Here is a 22352-nt window from a genome sequence, read left to right on the forward strand (position 1 = left end):
GTTTCAAGTTCTGCTAGGTCTCACGGCAGCTGCGTCCAACGTGATTCCTTTTGGCCTACTGTACATAAGACCTTTACAGTGGTGGCTCAGGACCAAGGGGTTTTCCCCGAGGGGCAACCCACTCCGTATGATCAAGGTCACGCGGCGCTGCCTTCGTGCCTTAGACATGTGGAGGAAACCTTGGTTCCTGTCTCAAGGTCCGATGTTGGGGGCTCCTTGTCGTCATGTCACACTTACGACGGACGCTTCCCTCATCGGCTGGGGAGCGGTCATGAGTGGCCGCTCAGCCCAAGATCTGTGGAGTGGATGCCATTTGATGTGGCACATCAATCGCCTGGAAATGCTGGCCGTGTTTCTAGCTTTGAAACACTTCCTCCCAGACCTAAAAGATCACCATGTGCTGGTTCGCACCGACAACACAGCGGTGGTCGCCTATATCAACCACCAAGGAGGTCTGCGGTCGCGCCCCTTGTACAAGCTGGCACACCAGATCCTTGTGTGGTCCCAGGGAAAACTCCTCTCATTAAGAGCAGTTTACATACCTGGACATCTCAATGTGGGAGCAGACGTCCTGTCGAGGCAGGGGCTGAGGCCCGGGGAATGGAAGTCATATGGAGCAAATTTGGCAAGGCCCAAGTAGATGTCTTTGCGAGCCAGGAGACCACGCATTGTCCCCTGGTTCTCCCTCAGTCATCCAGCTCCCCTGGGACTGAATGCTATGGTACAGACGTGGCAGAGGCTTCGTCTGTATGCCTTTCCCCCGATCGCTGTGCTCCCGGGTTCTGGAGAGAGTGCGCCAGAACGGAATTCGCCTACTGCTAGTGGCTCCGTGCTGGCCAGGTTGAGTGTGGTTCTCAGACCAGATTTCTCTCCTAGACGGCCCTCCATGGGAAATTGCCGTCAGGAGAGATCTCCTCTCACAGGCAGGAGGTGCGATCTTGCACCCCCGCCCGGAGTTGTGGAAGTTACGGGGTTGTTGAGACCATCCTCCAATCCAGAGCTCCCTCTACGAGGAAACTGTACACCAGGAAGTGGAATATGTTTGTCCTTTGGTGCAATCAGCGCCAGATTGACCCAGTTCACTGCCCAGTAGGTTCAGTGCTGCACTTTTTGCAAGCCCGTCTTACGGCCGGTAATGCACACTCTACGTTGAAGGGCTACGTGGCGGCCATAGATGCCTTCCATGCTCCCTTCGGTGCTATCTCCCTCGGGAGACTTCCCCTGGTGTCACGTTTCCTCCGCGGTGTGCTGAGGCTGAGGCCCCCGGTGCGCTTTCGCGTCCCCACGTGGGACCTGGCTGTGGTACTTCAGGCTCTGTGCAATCCGCCTTTCGAGCCGACTGAGGAAATCTCGGACAGACTCTTGTCCTTTAAAACAGCCTTTCTCTTGGCTATCTCCTCTCTTAAGAGACTCGGTGACCTACAGGCCCTTTCGGTGGCCCCTTCTTACTTAGACTTTGCCCCCGGGTTAGTCAAAGCTTTCTTGCACCCTAAATCGGGTTATGTACCCAAGGTGCCCTCAGTAGTACCACGGCCCGTAGTGCTCCAGGCCTTTTGTCCTCCTCCCTTTAAGGAACCGGGACAACAGAAGCTTAACTCCACAGAGCTGCCCTGTAGAGGAAGACGGACCAATTATTTGTGTGCTTCGGTCCCCATAACAGAGGTCTTCCAGCTTCTAAGCAGTCATTAAGTCGGTGGATTTTGGATGCCATTACCATTTCCTATGAGTCCTCTGGTCTTCCCTCACCGATGGAAGCCAAGGCTCACTCGACCCGCAAAGTTGCGGCGTCTAAGGCTTTCCTAGCAGGGGTGTCCCTGCAGGATATTTGTAAACGCTGCGGGATGGTCCACGCCACTTACATTCGTGAGGTTCTATGAGTTAGACCTTCCACATACTCCGGGCTCTCATGCCCTCATTTCGGATGCTCCCACCTCTAGTGGGACTTCCTAATTCAGCGAGCGGGCTGAGGCCGCTCGTTTCTCTCGGGCTACTTTCGCCCTTTTATAAGGACGGCTGAGGCCGCATTTCTCCTGCTTTAATAGCAGCAATTACCTTGGGCTACTATCGCCCTTTCACGAGTGGGCTGAGGCCGCTCGTTTCACCCGGGCTACTTTCGCCCTTTTATAAGACGGCTGAGGCCGCACTTTTCCTGCTTGAATAGAAGCAATTACCTTGGGCTACTTTCGCCCCTTTCACGAGCGGGCTGAGGCCGCTCGTTTCACTCGGGCTACTTTCGCCCTTTTTCCTTTCCTCCTGCTTCACTACAGAGCAGGGCTTTGGAATTCTGGTGGCGTGGGTATATCGTTCCCAAAGCGTTCCGACGCAGCTCGACGTTCCCGAAGGGGAACGTCCTCGGGTTTCGTATGAAACCCTAGTTCCTCGAGGGAACGAGACGCTGCGTCGCCTACCACAATTCCGGCATCCCTGCAGCGCTCCTGGTGGCAGAAGCTGCCGGCTGCATTCACTGCACGTGCTTTATAGCTTCCTGGTTCCTGACGTCACCCCGTCCGTGACGTCGCACGCGCTTTTCCTATTGGACGGATTATACACGTGATCAGAGCGTGGTCACGCTGGGGGCATTCCCAAAGCGTTCCGACGCAGCGTCTCGTTCCCTCTAGGAACTAGGGTTTCATACGAAACCCGAGGCGTTTCCTGGTTTTAGACCACTGCCTACCACTGACCTTGTGAATGAATCACCTTAGGGTATGATCTGTTTGGCTCTTATGTTTATTTATGTTAACTGGCTGTCAATAAAGTTTTTGTTCAGCATCTTTCTGCTTTTGGGTCCTCTCCCAAACAGATCTTGACACACTGGCCAGTAAGGACCCAGCAGAGGGATCCCCCATTTGTTTGGTGGTCAGGCATCAAGGTGCCAACTGGTGACAGCTGGTGACTTGGGCACTTGCTGGTTCACCACCTGGTCTCAGAGGGGAGTGGTGCAAACCAGTTGGGCACGTATCCAGGGCCGGGGTCTCAGGATAATATGAGAGTAGGCCAGCCTGAATACCAGGCACTCTTACTCAACGAAAATGCTTGCAGGTCCCCAAATCCTCTTGATGCGCTGTCTTGAGAAACAAGATCTTAAGCTCAGCTGACTATAGTGGCTCAAAGGGATCCCTTTGTTCCGCCAGGAGGGCACGAGGGGTGGCCTAGGAGGGTTTAACCTTCTGGCACCCCTCAGGTACCTCATAATCAGGTTGTGCTGACAGTTGATGTGTCAAAGCTGTCAGAGTCCTGTCCAGGACCCTAACACTGCCTGCCAGTTGCATATAGCATCCCAGCCCGTCCTGGAGACATCTGTCTAGGCAGGGACTCCCTGAAGGTAAGGACCTTACTGCCACGCCCGAACGTAAACCGCAGAAACTGTCTGTTGCAAGGAAGAATTGAGACAAGAAAGTATGCATCCTGTGTAGGTCCAATTTGGCACGCCCCCTGAATCATCATCCTCAGGCGATAACCCATCCCCTAATACTGCTATCGACAAATGATCCTCTGGAGGTGCTCTTAATGATGGGCCAGGGATGGGCCAGCTGAATCATCTGAGAGCTGCATGGGACAGTCGCTGTGTGAGAAGTGAGAGGACTGTGGGGACTGACCCAGCAGATTAGCTCTCACTTTAGTCCTCAAATTTTCCAGAGCACTAGCTGGTTATCCTCTGCTGGAAGCAGAGAAATGACTGAGATAGGGAACAAGACGCTGCGTCCTGTAGGGATCGCAATGGGGAACATCGTCAACGTAACTCGAGCCTGATGCATATATACAAAAATGACAATAGTATTGGCTGGCGATAGCCTATGACGTCACTTCCAACGTGACTTGAAAGTGCCCAGAGACTAGTGAGCATTTACCATAACATGGATTTTAGAAAGGTGTGCCAGAGAGGCCACACTCGACAGGGATCCAGGTGAATGTCAATGACAGGCAATACTAGGGGTAAACCTCATGGTGAGGGGAGCAATGCTATGCCCAATCAGGACAGACAGCTTGCAAGCTGCTAGTCGACTCATGGTACTGCAATGGAGCTATACTTGACCATGTCATTAATAGTGAATATCAGTTAGGGACATGCTCTTATCCGTGAGAGACAGGGAGGAACACCTGATCTGCCAGGGGGTGGTGCTCTTATAAGGGACCCTTCCACAGAGAGGGAAGCATGCCATGCCCTATCAAAGGGGCCTGAGAAGTAGAGAAGTATTAACCCTTCAGCCATAAGGCTGCATAGAAATATTGTATATATTTAATTGCTGAGGACCTATCCTGGAAAGATATAAAACACAACAGACAGGTCCCAAATAACAGCAAATAGCTAGACATAAAAAGTACATGGATCGTACTCCTGGTATGAAGTCAGGTGGCCTATAATGCATGCATGTCCAGCCAGGGGTGTCCAGGAACCTCCTGCGAAGAGATAATTTCCAAAAGCTTACCTGGAAAGAGGACCGTAGCCCTAAATGTAGTACTGTAGTGGGGACCTGAAGGCCTAAAGTGGCTATGACGTCCAAGTAGATATGTCGAGAACAGATTCAAATAGATGAATAGCCCACAACTGTAGTCAAAGACCAGAGCGGGTGCTCAAAGAGGACCTACAGCAAGAAAAACACGACAGGTCCCAGAAATACAGCAAAGCAGACTGAAACAGATCGTACTCATCCATTCCGTGGTTCCCACACATGACTCTAGTTAGGCCAGGAAAACCTTCCTGTAAAGCTGCCCAGACCACCATAGTGGGCCATCTACTTACAACAGGGAAGATAGCACTGTCTTGGCATGGGCTCAGGGAGACCGCTGCTAAAAAAAAAAAAAAAAAAAAAAACTTAAGAAGGGGAGCAATCACTGAGCTAGCAGAAAGGTATCCTTTAGATAGTCAATGTGCCTGGGAAGGCTACCAGACCAGTGAAAACCCCCCGGTAAACCCTTCTAGAAGCAGCCCAGACCACCAGAGTGGGCTGTCTACTTACAACCCTAGCAGGGGAGATAGCAGCAAGGGCTCAAGGAGACCGCTTTCTTAAAGACCCTAGAAAGAGGAATAACTATTTGTGAGCTTGTGAGCCATATGAAAGCTGCGGGTATCAGAGTGTGTCTGTTTCTCGCAAGAAACAAGCAATGAATGCAACAATTGCATTCAACTCCCTCGCATAACAAACTCCCTCGGGAACTGAAAGCGCTCGCTCTTTACCACACACGTCACAGAACATGCACTCAGACAAAAAGTCAGTAAAGACAAAGAAGATAATGTTTTGTTCTACCAGCCCCCTTTATACTGTGGTCACTCCAGTAGTGACGAATTGGCATGCCGGAAGTGACGTCATAGGCTGTCGCTGGCCAATATGATTGTCGTTTTTGTATTTATGTTCTCATTGGCCTTTTCTCTTAAACATATCAGTTGCTTTTGTTGATGTGAGCTCCATTTAATTTGCATATCGCACTGGAATTTTATGTAAAAACACATGAAGTGGCCAGGTGTAAGTCAGGGTAAAGGCCCTTATTTACCACTAAAAGGTTCATAGTAGTGCCTTAAGGGTACATATTGCTACTTTAAGGTACTAATACGCACATTTTATGTACAGATAAGATACAAATTTAAGTTTTAAGGTTAAAGCCCTAGTGACAAGCTGTTGTACCCATTAAGTAACATTTTTTAAAGATTGATTTTTTTTTTCACATAATTTTAAGTGATTTACATTTTAGGCACAATATGTCTGTTTTTGCTGTACTTCGCAAATTCATCCAAGTAAAGCCAAAGCAAAACTACTGACTCATGATTTGCTGCCACATTTTGGTGGTTTTAGTTCAATATTTCATTTCATTTTTTCCCACCATTTCATATTTTTGTTTGCCAAATGTATATGTCATAGGTGCATTGCAAAGATTGATTTTGTTGATTCTGATTTCAGTGATTTGTAAGAGCCTATCCACTTAAGAAAGTTGTGACGTGTTTCGAATACTGTTTCCAGGTCCAAGCCACTGTTTCAATAAAGATACTATCTCAACAGTCGTTTTATTTATTTATTTGTGAAAGTATTTCTTAGCATTATTTATTTATAGCACATATTTAGCATATGCTTGAACAGTGTACACAATCTCAATTGTGTCTATGAATGTCTTGTTTTATATAAATACCGTATGTCAAATTCTGGAAGTAAAATGGGTTACAAACAATTCACCTTGACTTCTGATATCTTAAATTTAGATTTAACCTTGGATAGCCTTTTAAATCAGGATTGTTTGTCATGTTATACATATGTACACAGACACTAAACTGCTTGTAGTTAATGTTTTAACCTGTTTTAGAAGCTTTTCGTTTTGTATTAGGTTTTAGGAATGAAATAACTAATATAGTTATGTTTTACTATAGGCTATAATGTCTTTTTTAATTCTCTTCATGCATCAAATCTGGATTGTTTAATCAGGTAGTGCTTACGTTTAAACCTAGATTAGGCCCTTAGGGTTAGTCTTAAAAAATCAAAGGAAACACAAACATTACCTCAGTATCCAGGGGTCATATAGTTAAAGAGAGGCTGAATTTAGCCTTTGCCAAAGGAAGTGAAGAGAGACACGGTGTGTGTGTGTGTGTGTTATACAGTGAATGGGAAGTATTGCTGTGAATGTATGTGTGCAGTGAATGGGCAGTGCTGTGTTGCTGTGCCTGTGTTGTACAGTTCGTACGGTAACTGAGGAAACATCAAGAGCAGTCTGTCCGGCCCCGCTGCCTGACAGCCACAGCCGAAATTCAACGATTCATCCGATGGCGTTTGAGAAACAAAGAGCAATTTCTTTCCTAAGCGGTTTGATTGGCGGCAGCGATTCCAAGCCGTGTTTTCTTGATCCGAAAATGAAGTTTAGCTCCAGCTTTCCTCAGTCTCCAGCCACATCCGATGCATTTCTTCTGTCGCTTCCCCATATCGGCCGAGCCGATGCAGCACTTCCCTGTGATGCGGTAAGAGCAGCCGCAGCCTGTGTGTGTGTCTCTCTCTATTTACTTACTGCTTTATGAGGACATTAAGTCGCTGTTATTTATTAAGACGACACTTTAAGCGTCATTCTCAAGGAGAAATCCAGCGGTTACATAATAGCCTGTAGTAAGGCATAGGCGATGATGAACACTTTATTTCAAGATCCAATCGATGCTGCTTTAAATTTGTCTTCTTGTGAGCGTTATCACTAATAAATTTCGTATTTACATGGCAGAGACAGAGGCTACTTCTGTAGTGTTTTCTGTAGTGACTACAAATGGGATAGGCAACATCATCCTTAAGGATCATTCGAGTGTGCAAAAACAAATTATGTAATTTGTGGTCAGTGGTTTTAGTTTATTTATCACACATACATAACCTGCTTTTTATATTATATTTTATAGTACTTTATTTAAGCACATTTAAATGTGCAATTATATATATATATATATATATATATATATATATATATATATATATATATATATATATATATATATATATATATTAAATACACTTTATTTTAGTACATTCAAATATTATGTTTTAAGTAAAATTATATCTAATAATTATATTATAGCCTAACAATAATAAATAATAAAATAAGATTAGCAATTGGAGGAATGAAAGAATGAAGATGAGTTAAGTAACCACCCTCTGGAAGTTTGACCTTACTATCTTTACTAGAAAAAACGCAAATCATTAGGTAACACTGTGGTAGCTACTTACAGTATATATCTCGAAACGCGTAACGCTTCAGGCGACTGTGGTCTATTTTTGAGTGAGATGGATATTTTCTTTTAGAGACGGACTTTAAGAAGATGTTACTTAATTTTACGCTTTTCCGCATTTGCGATTAGAATTTTGGAGTAACCCTACAATAATAACAGGGGCTTGTGGTACAGTAGCTTAGTAGAGGAGGAGTAAATTCCGTTTCCTTGGAAACCAAAGACTGTGCTGCTAATACCAGCCACCTCCATTTTCAAGACACGAGGTAATAATACACCAGTATCTGTTACATAACTTAATATTATTCGTATTCAGTTGAATATTTCTTAATGTAGGCTTTTTCCGAGAGACTGAGAATGCGTACGCCTGTATTATGTACGGTGATTGCGATGGTGTATTTACAGAAGGCTTTAAGGTGAAGTAGTGGATTTTTGATAATGCGCTCGTGATTGAATCAATATTTTAGTCAAGTGATTATGTATCGCTGTAACTTGATAACTTTATCAGTTTTAACACTGTGTGACGGAACACTTGATGCTGACTAATGCATCCATATTGATTACATGCCATATCTTCGTTTATAACCATGATCATGTGTGAGACTTAAGCAATAAAACAATAACAGTTTATTACAGCTTTAGTTTTTCCCCTCAGTGCATTAGAATGTGTTCTGTTTAATTGTATTCTTTCTAAGCAAAAATAATGACTAGTATACACCATAGCTTTTACTATGATTTACCTCATCCTCTTATATGCAGTTCAGTTAAAAAATACTGCATATATTTAAAAAAATCCTGTCAGGCATGTTAAGAACCAGAATCATTCTTATTTCAGTCCAGCCTCCCAAAAACTAACTGTCATTTTTAAATCTTTACCAATCATTGTCATTATCCTTTAAACCACTATAGGTTACCCATTTGTCACTATAAGACGTAGTTAATCATTTTAAATATATAGTATTAATGTACTGATTCTTTTATCTTAAATAACTTATTAAATGTTAATAAAAACATGGAAAAACATGAGGATGAGTGGCCCTAAATCATGACAGAATTTTTTTTTTTTTTTGGATGCAAGTATTCTTTTAAGTGCTCTTGAATAGAGTTGTGTACTGAATGACACACTATACACTTTATGTACTATTACTCCCCATCTAGTGTATGAATTATACAAGGTTATTTTGTCATCCAACGTCAGAGTCTGAAAGCCCCGTCCTCTCCATTACATAATAACTAGTGCACTTTTTCTTTTTGGAATATTCAGTGTGAACTAGGCCCTCGACTAAAGATTTTTCTGGTCGACTTGTAGTCATTCATTTTAAGTATTTGCCGACTATTAGTCGCTTGTTTATTAATAAACCATATGAATCATAATAATGAACCTTTATTTGTCTACATAGCCTAAAAAGCTCTCAAGCACACAAAAAAAGCCACAGTGCACCAACAGATATAATAATTATGAATGTGTCAGGGAAATACAGCAAGAAGGCTGCATTAACGTTTTAATAATTTATTGATGAACTAATGCTTTCTTCGTTTTCGGCTTGAGAAATGAAGTCAGCGACACTGACTCGTCATCTTTGCAGTAGTGATGCACCTATATGCATGTTTCATATGGATTACATTATCTGAGAATATCTATTTTCTCTTTTAATTGGTTAATTTAAAAGTAGACATTTCACCCTAAATAGATATATATTTCATGTCTGTAAGTATACACAAACTTTCGAAGTTTGTGTATACGAGATCGAGAGGGCAGGAAGCGCATCTTGTTTGCTTTCATTGTTATTGTGACTGCACACAAGCTGTCACGGTATGAAGGAGGTCTGGGTCCAAATGCAGGAAAAGGGATATTTAATAATAAAACAATAAACAAACAAACAAAAGGCCAACACGGCGCAACTGAACATAAACTGAAACACAAAAATAAACAAGATCAAGAACACAATCAAAGCCAGGGAATTCAGAACACAAAATACAAACAGGACTAGAGACAATGCAGACATGAAGCAGGAGTGAGAAGTGAGAGTTCTTATAGTCCAGATAGTGAACAGATGTGGGTGATCAGTGCTAATGACAAAGACAGGTGAATGCAATCAGGAAGTGCAGTGCAGGAACAGCGACCTCGGGAGGCTGAGGGAAGACCCACAGCCTCGATCATGACACAAGCATAGAGGCTTTTTAAAATTTTTATTTTTGGATGCAAGTATTCTTTTAAGTGTTCTTGAATAGAGTTGTGTGAATGACGCACTATACACTTTATGTACTACTAACTCTATTTACTCCCCATCTAGTGTAAGGTTATTTTGTCATCCCACATCAGAGTCTGAAAGCCCCGTTTCGAAGTTTCCCGCTCAAGTTCACAGAAAAGTGCATCTTGTTTTCTATCATTATTTTACAAAAGCGCAACGTTTCGTTTTTATAAGCATAGAGGCTTTACAGATTCGAAAGATGTATTACTCTTATCTGTATGACCAAAATGACGGCGTATTTTAAAGCTATGGTCTACAATTTCAAAGATTGTTCATTATTAATAACCTCGTTTAGATGCTGGTTATGGTTCTACAGTACAATCCTAATAATATAAAGAGAAAAAAGAATGAAAAAAATCCATTCACTCTATTGGGTGTACACCCGCAGAGGCCGGACAGCTTACATTGGTTAACTGCTCTCATCCAATCCCCTGCTCCACTCGCGTCTCCACCCCGCCCCCTCCTGCGACATGAAATTTCGCGCGAAATTAGGCAGCATCAACTCAGCAATGGAGAAAAACCAACAAACAGACAGCAGCAAGCGGCCCCTGCTCGCCCCAAACGTCAAGGTTGGAAGAAAGAGAAAGTAAATTGAGGAAAGAGCAGAGATTAAAAAAAAAAAAAAAGTGAAAAACGCCGGACTCAAAGCCGAATCAATATAGGGTCCACCATTGCCCGTTGGTGGAAGCTTCAGAGAAACCTTGGACTTAAAACCGACGCTGACATGGCTGACTTTTTGTTTAGCAGGTAACTTAAGCATTTATTTATACTTTTATGGTGTGGTGTATTACATAAGTAGCTTTTTATCAGTCTGACAACATGATCATGCTACCGGTCTGCATTGGAATGTTAGCCGTTCAGCATCGCCTATCGCGGGTCAAAGTAATTATATTTCTTGAAGTGCTTGACTATTTCAGTATGCCTAACGTCAGCGGTTTTCTGTTCGAGCCGATAGATAGAACATTGCATGTGTTGCTAATCTTGCATGTGCGTGAACTCAAACGTGTGCCTCTGAGCTATTTTGTTAGGACAATGGTGACATTGCATTGTTGATGAAGCAACTACGTTCAAGTGTCGAAAGTTAACTTTACATATGATGTGTCATTAGCGAGGTCATTAGATTGAAGCGACTAAGCAATCCGACATCGCACATGGTACATCTCTGTTCCATGTTTACTCCTGCTTGACTTAGTGACGTTGTTCAGGTCGTTTCCCGGTGGGAGGGATCAGGTAGCACAGAGGGGAGGGGTGTGCGTGTGGAGGGGCGGGATGAGTTTTTTAAAAATTCAGGCTTTCTCGACTGATTTTCAACATCGTAGACTACAGCTTTAAGTGCAAGTGACTGCAGTAAACACTCAACTGTTCGGCTTCCACACTCTGCACAGACACTTAAATAGCGCACATTATTCTAGGTTAATTTTAGATTGAGCTGTTATGTAAAGTTGCTTCTACATACAGTGCCTTGCAAAAGTATTCATACCCCTTCATTTTTTTTTCACATTTTGTTTTGTTGCAGCATTATGTTAAACTGCTTTAAATTTGTTTTCCCCACAAGAGTTTACACTGCATACACTAATGACAAAGCAAAAACCAGATTTGCAAATTGTACAAATTTATTAAAAATAAAACACTGAAATAAGTACATTGCATAAGTATTCATACCCTTAACTCAGTACATAGTTGAAGCACCTTTACAGCCTCAAGTCTTTTTGGGTATGATGTGACAAGCTTTGCACATCTGCATTTGGCAATTATCTGCCATTCTTTGCCTCACCTTTTCACCTCTCAAGCTCTGTCAGCTTGGAGACATTTTCTAGAGTCCTAGTTGTTCCAATCGTCTTCCATTATGGATAATGGAGGCTACATGCTTCTGTGAACCTTCAATGCAGCAGATTTTTTTCTGAACTCTTCTCTAGATCATTGCCTTAACGCAAGTCTTGTCACTGAGCTCTACAGGCAGTTATCTTGACCTCAGGTTTTTGCTCTGATATGCATTTTCAGCTGTTAGACCTTTTCTGAGAGGTGTGTGCCTTTCTAAATCATACTCATTCAAATGAAAATGCCACAGTTTAACTCCACTCGAAGTGTAGTAACATCTAAATTTCGAGTGTCCCAGAAAAGGGTATGAATACTTGTAATGGGATCTTCTCAGTTTTTTATTTCTAATAAATTTGCAAAGTTGTTACAAACCTGTTTTGTGCTTTGTCATTATGGTGTATGAGATGTAGATCGATGTGGAAAAAAAGTAATTTAAAGCAGTTTAACATAATGCTGCAACAAAACAAAATGTGAAAAAAGAAGGGGTATGAATACTTTTGCAAGGCACTGTACATGTTTCAGATGCAAAGCCATATTTGAGGTTGATGAATGATAGGAGAGTGTTTAAACATCTGCCCGCTGTATTGTATTACCACATAGACCAGCTGTTAACGATCTGTCCATCACGACTGCGTGACATTACCACTTCCTGTGTGACTAAGTGATTAATAAAATTTTGGACCAAGCCTCTTCTCGTCAACTAACAGTTAGTCGACTATTAGGAGGCAGCCCTTGTGTGAACACACTACTCACACTACTGTTTATGCTAAAACCTATCCATATTGGAACGCACCCTGTGCACTATGAGTTTAATGGAACACATCTGTTATGAATTTAGGGGACAAAAACATCAATGGCAACATCTCATCCCAGCTGCACTTTATCGTTAGCATCTGTTCCGCTGTTTTGCGATCACCCAGTTGGTAACCCCATCAGCTTTTTTTTTATAACGTCTAGTGACGTTATAAACTGATAAACTGGTATAAACTGTGATGGTGACACTGGCCTTTTGAGCTTAATTTAAAATCCTGCCACTCACCATGACTACAGGAATAATTCACTTGAACTTCAATCATCATTTAATCACCCTAATGTTTAAAGTTTTTTTCTGTGGAAGACCAAACATTAATTATTCAAGGATGTTATGTGCACTCTTTTCTATATACTGAAAGTAAATTAGGTTTTGAGGTTACACTGTCTCATTTTATGTTATCTTTTTGAAACTCCCATTGTATGGCTATTTGTGTTGCTGCAAATGTTTAATTCATTTGCCACAGAAGTTGAAAGAAATGAAGCCCCCCTCAAGGGAACGGTGTGCCTTACCAGGAGCTCTTAGTGCACTCAAACACACACAGCCAGCTCATTTTACAGGGCTCTAAAGGTACATTAGATGCCATTGACATCAATACAGAGACAGTGTAGAATCTTTATTGATTTCATGTGTTGCCATTCAAATTGCTCAACATGCTGAATCATGTCTGTTTGCAACTCCACAGTTACAGAGATCACTTTCAAAGGGGTGAATGGAGGAAGTCAAGGTGTGAGAATAACTGTGAATTTGCAATAACAGTTGTGGGATTGGAGTGTTGTGATGCTCCATGTTCTTAGAAATGTAATTCCTGTTTTGGTCAACTCTAATAATTTATTGTGATATATCAAGCAAAAAGTAATACCTTTTATAACAAATAAAGAAAGTTTTCTTTTTTAAAATTTTAATTCATAAGTATTATTAACGTTTGGGTCAGTTGCACCAAATTACATTTTTCGAACTGAATTTTTCACATCATGTCACTGACCCATTTATCAATGATACAAAAATCAACCAATATTCACATGTACTGTATCTCTTTGTGCATCAGTGGTAGTTTCTTGGCAATAAATGTTATGTCTTGGCAACTGTTAAATATATTGATTAAATATATTTTAAGATAATATTTTAAATAGGTTATTTTTATACATTTGTTAGATTTTTATTATTTATGTTTGTGTGTATTTGTGTGTATGTGTGTGTGTGTGTGTGTGTGTGTATGAAAGGCACCATTTTATGGATTCTGACATGGACTATGAGAGGCCAAATGTCGAGACTATCAAGTGTGTGGTGGTTGGAGACAATGCAGTTGGAAAGACCCGTCTTATCTGTGCCCGGGCCTGCAATGCGACTCTTACACAGTACCAGCTACTTGCCACACATGTGCCCACTGTCTGGGCAATAGATCAGTACAGAGTCTGCCAGGAGGTGAGAAATGCCTTCTGGAATGCCTATTTTGAATCATAAGAAATAATGATGCAACATGTGATGGTTGCTACTTTCTATAATTTCCCTGATAAGTAATCTGATAAAATACTGAAAAATGTGTTGTACACAGTTTCTCGGGTAAATCTCCATGCATGTGATAGGTGTGTCTCTCCGGACAGGTTCTAGAAAGGTCCAGGGATGTGGTGGATGATGTCAGCGTGTCCTTGCGTCTCTGGGACACTTTTGGTGACCATCACAAGGACCGCAGATTTGCGTATGGCAGGTGAATTCGGATTTCCTCTCTTCTTTACACTAGATTAAGTATATTTATACTCATTTATAAATGACTAGGTATTTTTTTCTTCTCTATTTTTCCCCACATTTTGTTGAGGTTTGTGAAGGGATTTACCTGTAATAAAATAAATGAAAACAACATGGTGATGAGTAAATACTGGACAAAACAGGCTATGTGGAATATATATATTATATAATATTGTATGTTGTATGTATTGTGCAAGATGTATGTTAAAGATCTCTTCATCTGAAAAGCATCTGCTGTTTACAAACGTCTGGCAGATGTCTGTAAGATGTCACTTTTACATACATTCTAATTCATAAACATCTTGAAGACATCTAATAGACTTATATTTGACATCTGATAGCAAACTTCTGTATGTCTTGCAGATGTAAATGCAGACGTCAAATAGACGTCTCCAAGATGTACGTGTGCTATCAGGTTTATAAATGAAATGTGACCATGGACCACAAAACCAGTCATAAGGGTGAAATTGGGATTTACACATTTCAATTTATACAAGCTTTCCACTGATGCATGGTTTGTTAGGATAGGACAATATATGGCCGAGATACAACTATTTGAAAATCTGGAATCTGAGGGTGCAAAAAAAAAAAAAAAAAATATTGAGAAAATCAGCTTTAAAGGTGTCCAAATGAAGTTCATAGCAATGCAATTCTAATTAAAAATTAAGTTTTGTTATATTTACAGTAGGAAATTTACAAAATGTCTTCATGGAACTTGATCTTTACTTAATATTCTAAAAATATTGATAATTTTGACTCATACAATGCATCTTTTTGCTATTGCTACAAATATACCTGTGGTACTTAAGACTGGTTTTGTGGTCCAGGGTAACAGATGTTTTTGAAGCTTTGTACAACAGTACTTCCATTAAGATATTCTTTTTTAATGTGAAATCGTCATGCACGGAACTGTGTTGGATTAAACCTTGCTCTCACTGATGAGCTTATATTGTGCAGAGGTTAAAGGTGACCCTTAAATGTTACCCAGCAATATAAAGAATTTGAACCTGTTAAAGGTAATGAGTTGTTTCTGGTTTGCTAACAGGTCTGATGTGGTGGTGTTGTGTTTCTCCATTGCAAACCCAAACTCACTCCACCATGTGAGGACGATGTGGTACCCTGAGATCAAGCATTTCTGTCCCAGAGCTCCTGTTATCTTAGTTGGCTGCCAGCTAGATCTACGGTATGCTGACTTGGAGGCAGTGAACAGAGCTCGCCGCCCACTGGCCAGGTAAAATTACCATGGGACCAACCTTGTTGATATTTGTAGCCATTAATGCTGGGAATATAACACTTGTATGTTTCCCAACTCTGTTCCTTGAGGCACCTCAACAGTACACATTCTGAATGTTTTCCTTGTCTAACCTATCCATTTTAAGTCTTGGAGTTTCTATTAATGAGCTAGTAAGTAATGAGTTGAAAATGTGTAATGTTGGGGTGTAAAACACTTTTAAACCTATGGCTGCGTTCCACTTTGTTGTTTTATGCCTTTCCCTCATTAACTTCTCTCTGTCTTATTGACTATGATGTACATTACTGATTATGTTGCACAAGTGCTCACTACTGGCAGAAACCTTACAATGGGCAGAATTGCAACGTACTAAACTCGTTCTTTAAAAAAAAAAAAGAAAATCATATATCAAAGTTAATTGGGGTGGAAGTAAAATAACGGGTTAGTTCACCCAGAAATGAAAATTCTGTCATTAATTACTCACCCTTGTGTCATTGCCGATCCGTAAAACCTTAGTTCATTTTCAGAAAACACAAATTAAGATATTTTTGATGAGATCTGAGTGCTTTCTGACCCAGCATACATTAAGGGTAAAAATAATTTGATCCCTTACTGATTTTGTATGTTTGCCCACTGACAAAGAAATGATCAGTCTATCATTTCAATAGTAGGTTTATTTTAACAGTGAGAGACAGAATATCAACAAAAAATCCAGAAAAATTCATTTAAAAAAAAGTTATAAATTGATTTGCATTTTAATGAGTGAAATAAGTATTTGAACCCTTCACAAAACATGACTTAGTACTTGGTGGCAAAACCCTTGTTGGCAATCACAGAGGTCAGACGTTTCTTGTAGTTGGCCACCAGGTTTGCACACATCTCAGGAGGGATTTTGTCCCACTGCTTTTTGCAGACCCTCTCCAAGTCATTAAAGTTTCAAAACTGACATTTGGCAACTCAAAACTTCAGTTCCCTCTGCAGATTGTCTATGGGATTAAGGTCTAGATTCTGGCTAGGCCACTCCAGGACCTTAAAGGAATAGTTTACCCAAAAATGAAAATGTGATGTTTATCTGCTTACCCCCAGGGCATCCAAGATGTAGGTTACTTTGTTTCTTCAGAAGAACACAAACAAAGATTTTTAACTCAAACCGGTGCAGTCTGCCAGCCAAATAATGGCAGTGGATGGGCACCAAACCTTTAAAAGTAAAAAAACATGCACAGACAAATCCGAATTACACCCTGCAGCTCGTGACGCTACATTGATGTCCTATGACACGAAACTATAATTTTTTGTGAGAAACTGAACAGTATTAATATCATTTTTTACCTCTGATACACAGCCACATCCAACTGTCCTGAGCAAGAGCTCATCATCCCGCACATTACACATGTATGCGCTCTTGCGTAGTATACACAAATGCCGGAAGCGATGTATACGACACTCATTGTTTACACAGTGCACAGAGATTGTGGGTATAGCGGCTATTCAAAATGGTAATTACTTGCGCTTATCCTGATTGTTCAAAACCGATTTAATGCTAAAAGATTGCGTTTGCTTGCGTGTCAATCAAATGATTTTTCCCTCACTGTAGCCAGCAATGCAACTGACACATCGATAAAATAGTCTATGTGATATCAGTGGTTCAACTGTAATGTTATGAGGCTACGAGACTACTTTTTGAATAGAAAAACTTTATGTAACTTTATTCAACACTTACTTCTCTTCTGTGTCCGCCTCCGCCACATGTTCACAAGAGTACCACAATGTGTGTGGTGCTGCTGACCCGGATACACTGCCTTATTTACGAGCCACTGATGTCACATGGACTATTTTATCAGTGTCCTTACTACCTTTCAGTTCAGCTGCTGTCTATGCAGGGTCAGAAAGCTTATCAAAAATATCTTATTTGTTGTTCCGAAGATGCACAAAGATCTTGCGGGTTTGGAACGACATGAGGGTGAGTAATAAATGACAGAATTGTATCTATCCCTTTAAATGCCATAATGTGAATTAAACGTCACAATTGTGTTGCACTGTGGTTTATGGAACTGCCTGAAGTATACATAGGAAGTAGACTTGCTCCCTTGGTCAAAATCAAGGGGTCAAGTGTCTATATAAAATTTCATCCACTTCACAAAGTGCAACACACTTTGAAATGGCAATGGGGATTCTTCCAAGGGAAGTTAAAGATACGAATTCTGTATCTTTAAATTAAAAAAAAAAAATTACATTTCTGTGTACACTCACCCTTGTGTTGAAATTTGTACTTGAATTGAATACTTCATAATATTGTGCATGAGATTTATGGAATAATTATTTGATATTTTAATGGTAATATCTTGTAATATTTGAAGTTTGACTGCACCTATGCCATGGGTGGCCCACTGTCCTACAGAGTTTAGCTCAAACCCTAACTCATCTTCGAGTTAAGATATTTTTTATTAAAGGTCCCATATTGTACACATTTCTGGAGGTTTATTTTAGTTGTTGATGTCCTTAAGAATATATATTTGCGGTACAAGTGCCAGAATCAATCTCAATATATTTTTACAGCTCCTTTTTTTAGGAGCTCTGTCAAAAACAGGTCGATTTTGGCCCATCTAATTAATATTCATGAGCCTCTCTTCTGATTGGCCTGTTGTTTTCTGAGTGACGCACAGCCAGGCCAACCACAGGTAACTACGGTCATGTATGCTTTAGCCGAGCCCAGAGCCATAAAGAGAGCCTAGCTTGCTGATACTCAACAGGATATTTCAGAATGATCATTAATGTTTTTTTCTTTTTCAAACACTGAATGCAGTAAGCTACATAACTGTTGCTTTAGTAAAGCCCCTTTCACAATGCGCGCTGATTCTGCAAGCACAGTTTGTTCAGGTTAGTTTCAGTTTAGTGAAACGTACGCATCGCGTTACACTTCACATCCAAACGTCACATGTCTTTATGGGTTGTGTGTAAAGCATGCACAGATTCCGGAAAACAACTGTGAATGAACCAAATTAAAAAACTTCGGAACAAATCATGGGACACATTATCCATGTATTTACCGGAATCACTGTGTGAAAGAGGCTGAAGCTGACGTGCCTCTGGTCTCTTATATTCACGTTGTTCGGAAGCCTGTGCAATGATGTAGTTTCGACATCTATCGACTGAACAGGGTTTTCTCGACTTGTTTTCGTGTTGTTGTTGCTTAGCAATGTTATGGACACGATACTGTCTGGGTTTGACAAAAGGAGGATGGGACGTGGTTGGTGTTGGGGTGGTGACTGAAGGCAGTGACTGAGTAGATCGGACATCACATCTGTACAGAAGTCACAGCGGCTCGTGAAAATGAACAGCTACTTTAAGCAGGCTGTGTGCAGTTTACAGTGGATTGACTATTTTGAAACTCATATGGTAGTTACATAGCCCCTAGACCTCAGTTATCATGAAAAAAGCCAGGAAATTTAGATTTTGACAATATGGGACCTTTAAATCTGAGCGCTTTCTGACCCTGTATAGACAGCAACAGCACTACCACATTCAAGGCCTAGAAAGGTAAAGACATTTTTTAAAACATCATTGGTTCACCCGTAATTTTATGAAGCTAAGCAAATACTTTTTGTGCACAAATACAACAAAAATAACTATTTTTCAACAATTTCTTCTCTTCTGTGTCCATCTTCTATGCGCGTTCATGAGAGTTTGAATGTGCATCAAAGACTGAAAGGGAAGAGAATACAGTAAATCATTGTGAATTTGGAACGAAATGAGGGTGAGTAATTAATAACAGAATTTTCATTTTTGAATGAACTATCCCTTTAAACATGCCTGAACCAGCTAATCAAGATCTTCAGACTCACTGCACCCGAAAACCTAGCCACCTGACTTATTGACTTGACTTGATGCAGGTAGCACTCGTCCATGAATGTATCCTCCAAAAACTGATTTCAGACAGGCTTCTGAGGTAGCATAATCTACGACAAAAAGGAGAGAGCTTTAGTCACAATTGTAAATATTTGAATAACTGCAATAATTATTTTTGACTTATTTTAAACTGAGCTCAACTGTTATGGAATTGAACAGACAGGACTGTGGAATATTATACATCTATGCTGTCTTCAAAAATCAATGAGATGAAGGTACCTCAGTAGACAGGATGTAATACGATCATAGGATTCAGACATGCCTTCTTGCCTTTCTACCTCAGAATGCACAGGGAGCATTTTTCAGCTTTTAGATACAGCAACTAGAAACTTCCAGGCAGGTTTGTTGAAGCTGGTTGGAACTAAACTCTGCAAGACGTTGGCAAACCTTGACCTACATTTTGCAGTAAAGAGTAGTTTTTTTACAGGTTTGGAATGACATAAGGATGAGTAACAATGACTGAATTTTCATTTTGGAGAAAACAAGTTCTTTAACACTATGCTGTTTTTTTTTTCAGACCCATTAAATCCAATGAAATACTGGCGCCAGAGAAAGGCCGTGAGGTGGCTAAAGAACTAGGTGTCCCTTATTATGAGACCAGCATAGTTGCTCAGTTCGGGGTTAAGGACGTTTTTGACAATGCTATCCGCGCAGCCCTCATTTCCCGTCGTCATCTCCAATTCTGGAAGTCACATTTACGAAACGTTCAAAGGCCACTTCTCCAAGCCCCCTTCCTTCCCCCTAAACCCCCTCCACCTATTATCTCAGTTCCCGCCCCTCCTAGTAACATTGAAGAGCACCCCAGTCGGCTGTTGGAGGACCCACTCTGCGCTGACGTCATCTTAGTCCTCCAGGAACGCCAGAGGATCTTTGCCCACCGCATCTACCTTGCCACGTCTTCCTCCAAGTTCTACGACCTCTTCTTGACTGAACCTCGGGGTCCTGAGGAGACCGACCGGGAGCGAGAACGACCCCGAGGGCCGCCACTTTCTGGTCGCGATTTGCTGATGCGTGCAGCCAGTTTTGACGTTTGTGAAAATAGCGACGACGGAGCTAGAGCAAACTTGCGTGCCTGCACCAGTGATGGAACTCTAAAAGGTGACGGAGATCGTCGTGGTCGTCTGCTCCCAGCCTTGAGTCGTGCTTTCATTAGCATTCAAGAAGAAATGGTTGATGACTCTGTCACCTTCAACCCTAGAAAAATGACTGTTGTGCACATGGACCCTTCAATGCAGCCCGGTCCGTTCCGATCAGTGTTGCGGTACCTCTATACAGGAAAACTAGACGAGCGGGAGAAGGAGCTAATGCAGGTGGCCCACATCGCAGAGCTGCTGGAAGTGTTTGACCTGCGTATGATGGTGGCTAACATCCTAAATGATGAGGCCTTCATGAATCAGGAGATCACCAAGGCCTTTCACGTGAGACGCACCAATCGAGTGAAAGAATGTCTGGCCAAAGGGACCTTCTCTGGTGAGAGGCATGTGAACTGTATATTTGCTTGGTACTATTAGGGATGGGCCAGGATGAGCAGGAAAAACAACTAGTTGCTTAAAGGATAACTATTGCCAAAATGCAACCTGGGCTGTTTTTTTTTTTTTACTGTAAACGAGACAAACTTATATCTAAAAGCATAACTACGACAAACAAGCGGTTTTTGAGATTGACCATGATTTCGTTTTGTTGTCAATGGCTGGTGAATGGGAGTACTAAGGGCATAAATTTGAACGCATCAAAATCAATATTTTTACGACACTAAGAAGGCTCGACACACCATGAAACTTTGCTCGAAGTATCGCCTGGGTCTCTACACATGAACTCGAGCATTGAGAACATTGTTTGTGTACACAGAGTTTACTAAAAAGAAAGGTTTTGAACAACTCACTTACACTGTTTGAGTTTCCGCTCGCAGCCATCTTGCCAGTCAAGAGGTGTCGATCTCCGAATGCGAATGAATGGACTCCATTGGACGAAATATTAGGCTTATATGAGGCTCTTTTTACAACTAGAAGGTTAATATAGTTTTTCACTTGCGACAAAACAACGAATTAGCCATGCATTTATATGGAAATATGCTTTAGGAGCTATCCATCCTCGCATTCGGATATCAACACGTCTTGACTGGCAAGACGGCCACGAGCGGAAACTCAAACAGTGAAAGTGAGTTGTTCAAAAACTTTCTTTTAAGTAAACTCCGTGTACACAATGTTCTCAATGCTCGAGTTCATATGTAGAGACCCAGGCGATACTTCGAGCAAAGTTTCATGGTGTGTCGAGCCTTCTTAGTGTTATAAAAATATTGATTTTGATGCGCTCAAATTTGTACCCTTAGTACTCCCATTCACCGGCCATTGACTGCAAAACGAAATCACGGTCAATCTCAAAAACGGCTTGTTTGTCGTAATTATGCTTTTAGATATAAGTTTGTCTTGTTTACAGTAAAAAAAAAAAACAGCCCAGGTTTCATTTTGGCAATAGTTATCCTTTAATAAAGGTGGACTAGGGCATCTACAGTTGAGGTCAAAAGTTTACATCCCCCTTTCAGAATCTGCAAAATATTAATTATTTTACCAAAATAAGAGAGATCATACAAAATGCATGTAATTGTTTATGTAGTACTGATTGAATAAGATATTTCACATAAAGGATGTTACATATAGTCCATGAGAACATAAAAGTTTAATTTATAGAAATGACCCTGTTTAAAAGTTGTAGGGTTTTTACATTTAATATTTAGCTCAAAGGGAATCGAATATGATTCAATAGGGAATTTGAACAGAGTCGCTGTTTTACGGCTGCTCAGAGTCGGCGTGCAATTCATAGAACGAGCCGAGTAACTCTGCAATGGATATTACTATCCAGAATATAGCGTTAACACTATATATCAGCACAGTAGCAAGATCGACAGTT

General features: G+C 41.2%; 1 protein-coding gene across 1 annotated transcript in view; it reads left to right on the top strand.

Annotated features, from left to right (window-relative positions):
- The first annotated feature begins 6908 nt into the window (after positions 1–6908).
- The window catches only part of LOC141287456 (rho-related BTB domain-containing protein 2-like), a 40993-nt gene continuing 25549 nt past the window's right edge, over positions 6909–22352 (top strand). Inside the window, exons 1-5 of the mRNA XM_073819605.1 lie at positions 6909–6937; positions 13786–13987; positions 14167–14270; positions 15354–15539; positions 19963–20915. Of these exons, the coding sequence (XP_073675706.1) occupies positions 6915–6937; positions 13786–13987; positions 14167–14270; positions 15354–15539; positions 19963–20915 (1468 nt within the window). The 5' untranslated portion in view covers positions 6909–6914. The remainder of the gene's footprint in view (positions 6938–13785; positions 13988–14166; positions 14271–15353; positions 15540–19962; positions 20916–22352) is intronic.

The sequence above is a fragment of the Garra rufa genome, chromosome 15 (assembly GCF_049309525.1).
Source record: "Garra rufa chromosome 15, GarRuf1.0, whole genome shotgun sequence".
Classification (NCBI taxonomy): domain Eukaryota; kingdom Metazoa; phylum Chordata; class Actinopteri; order Cypriniformes; family Cyprinidae; genus Garra; species Garra rufa.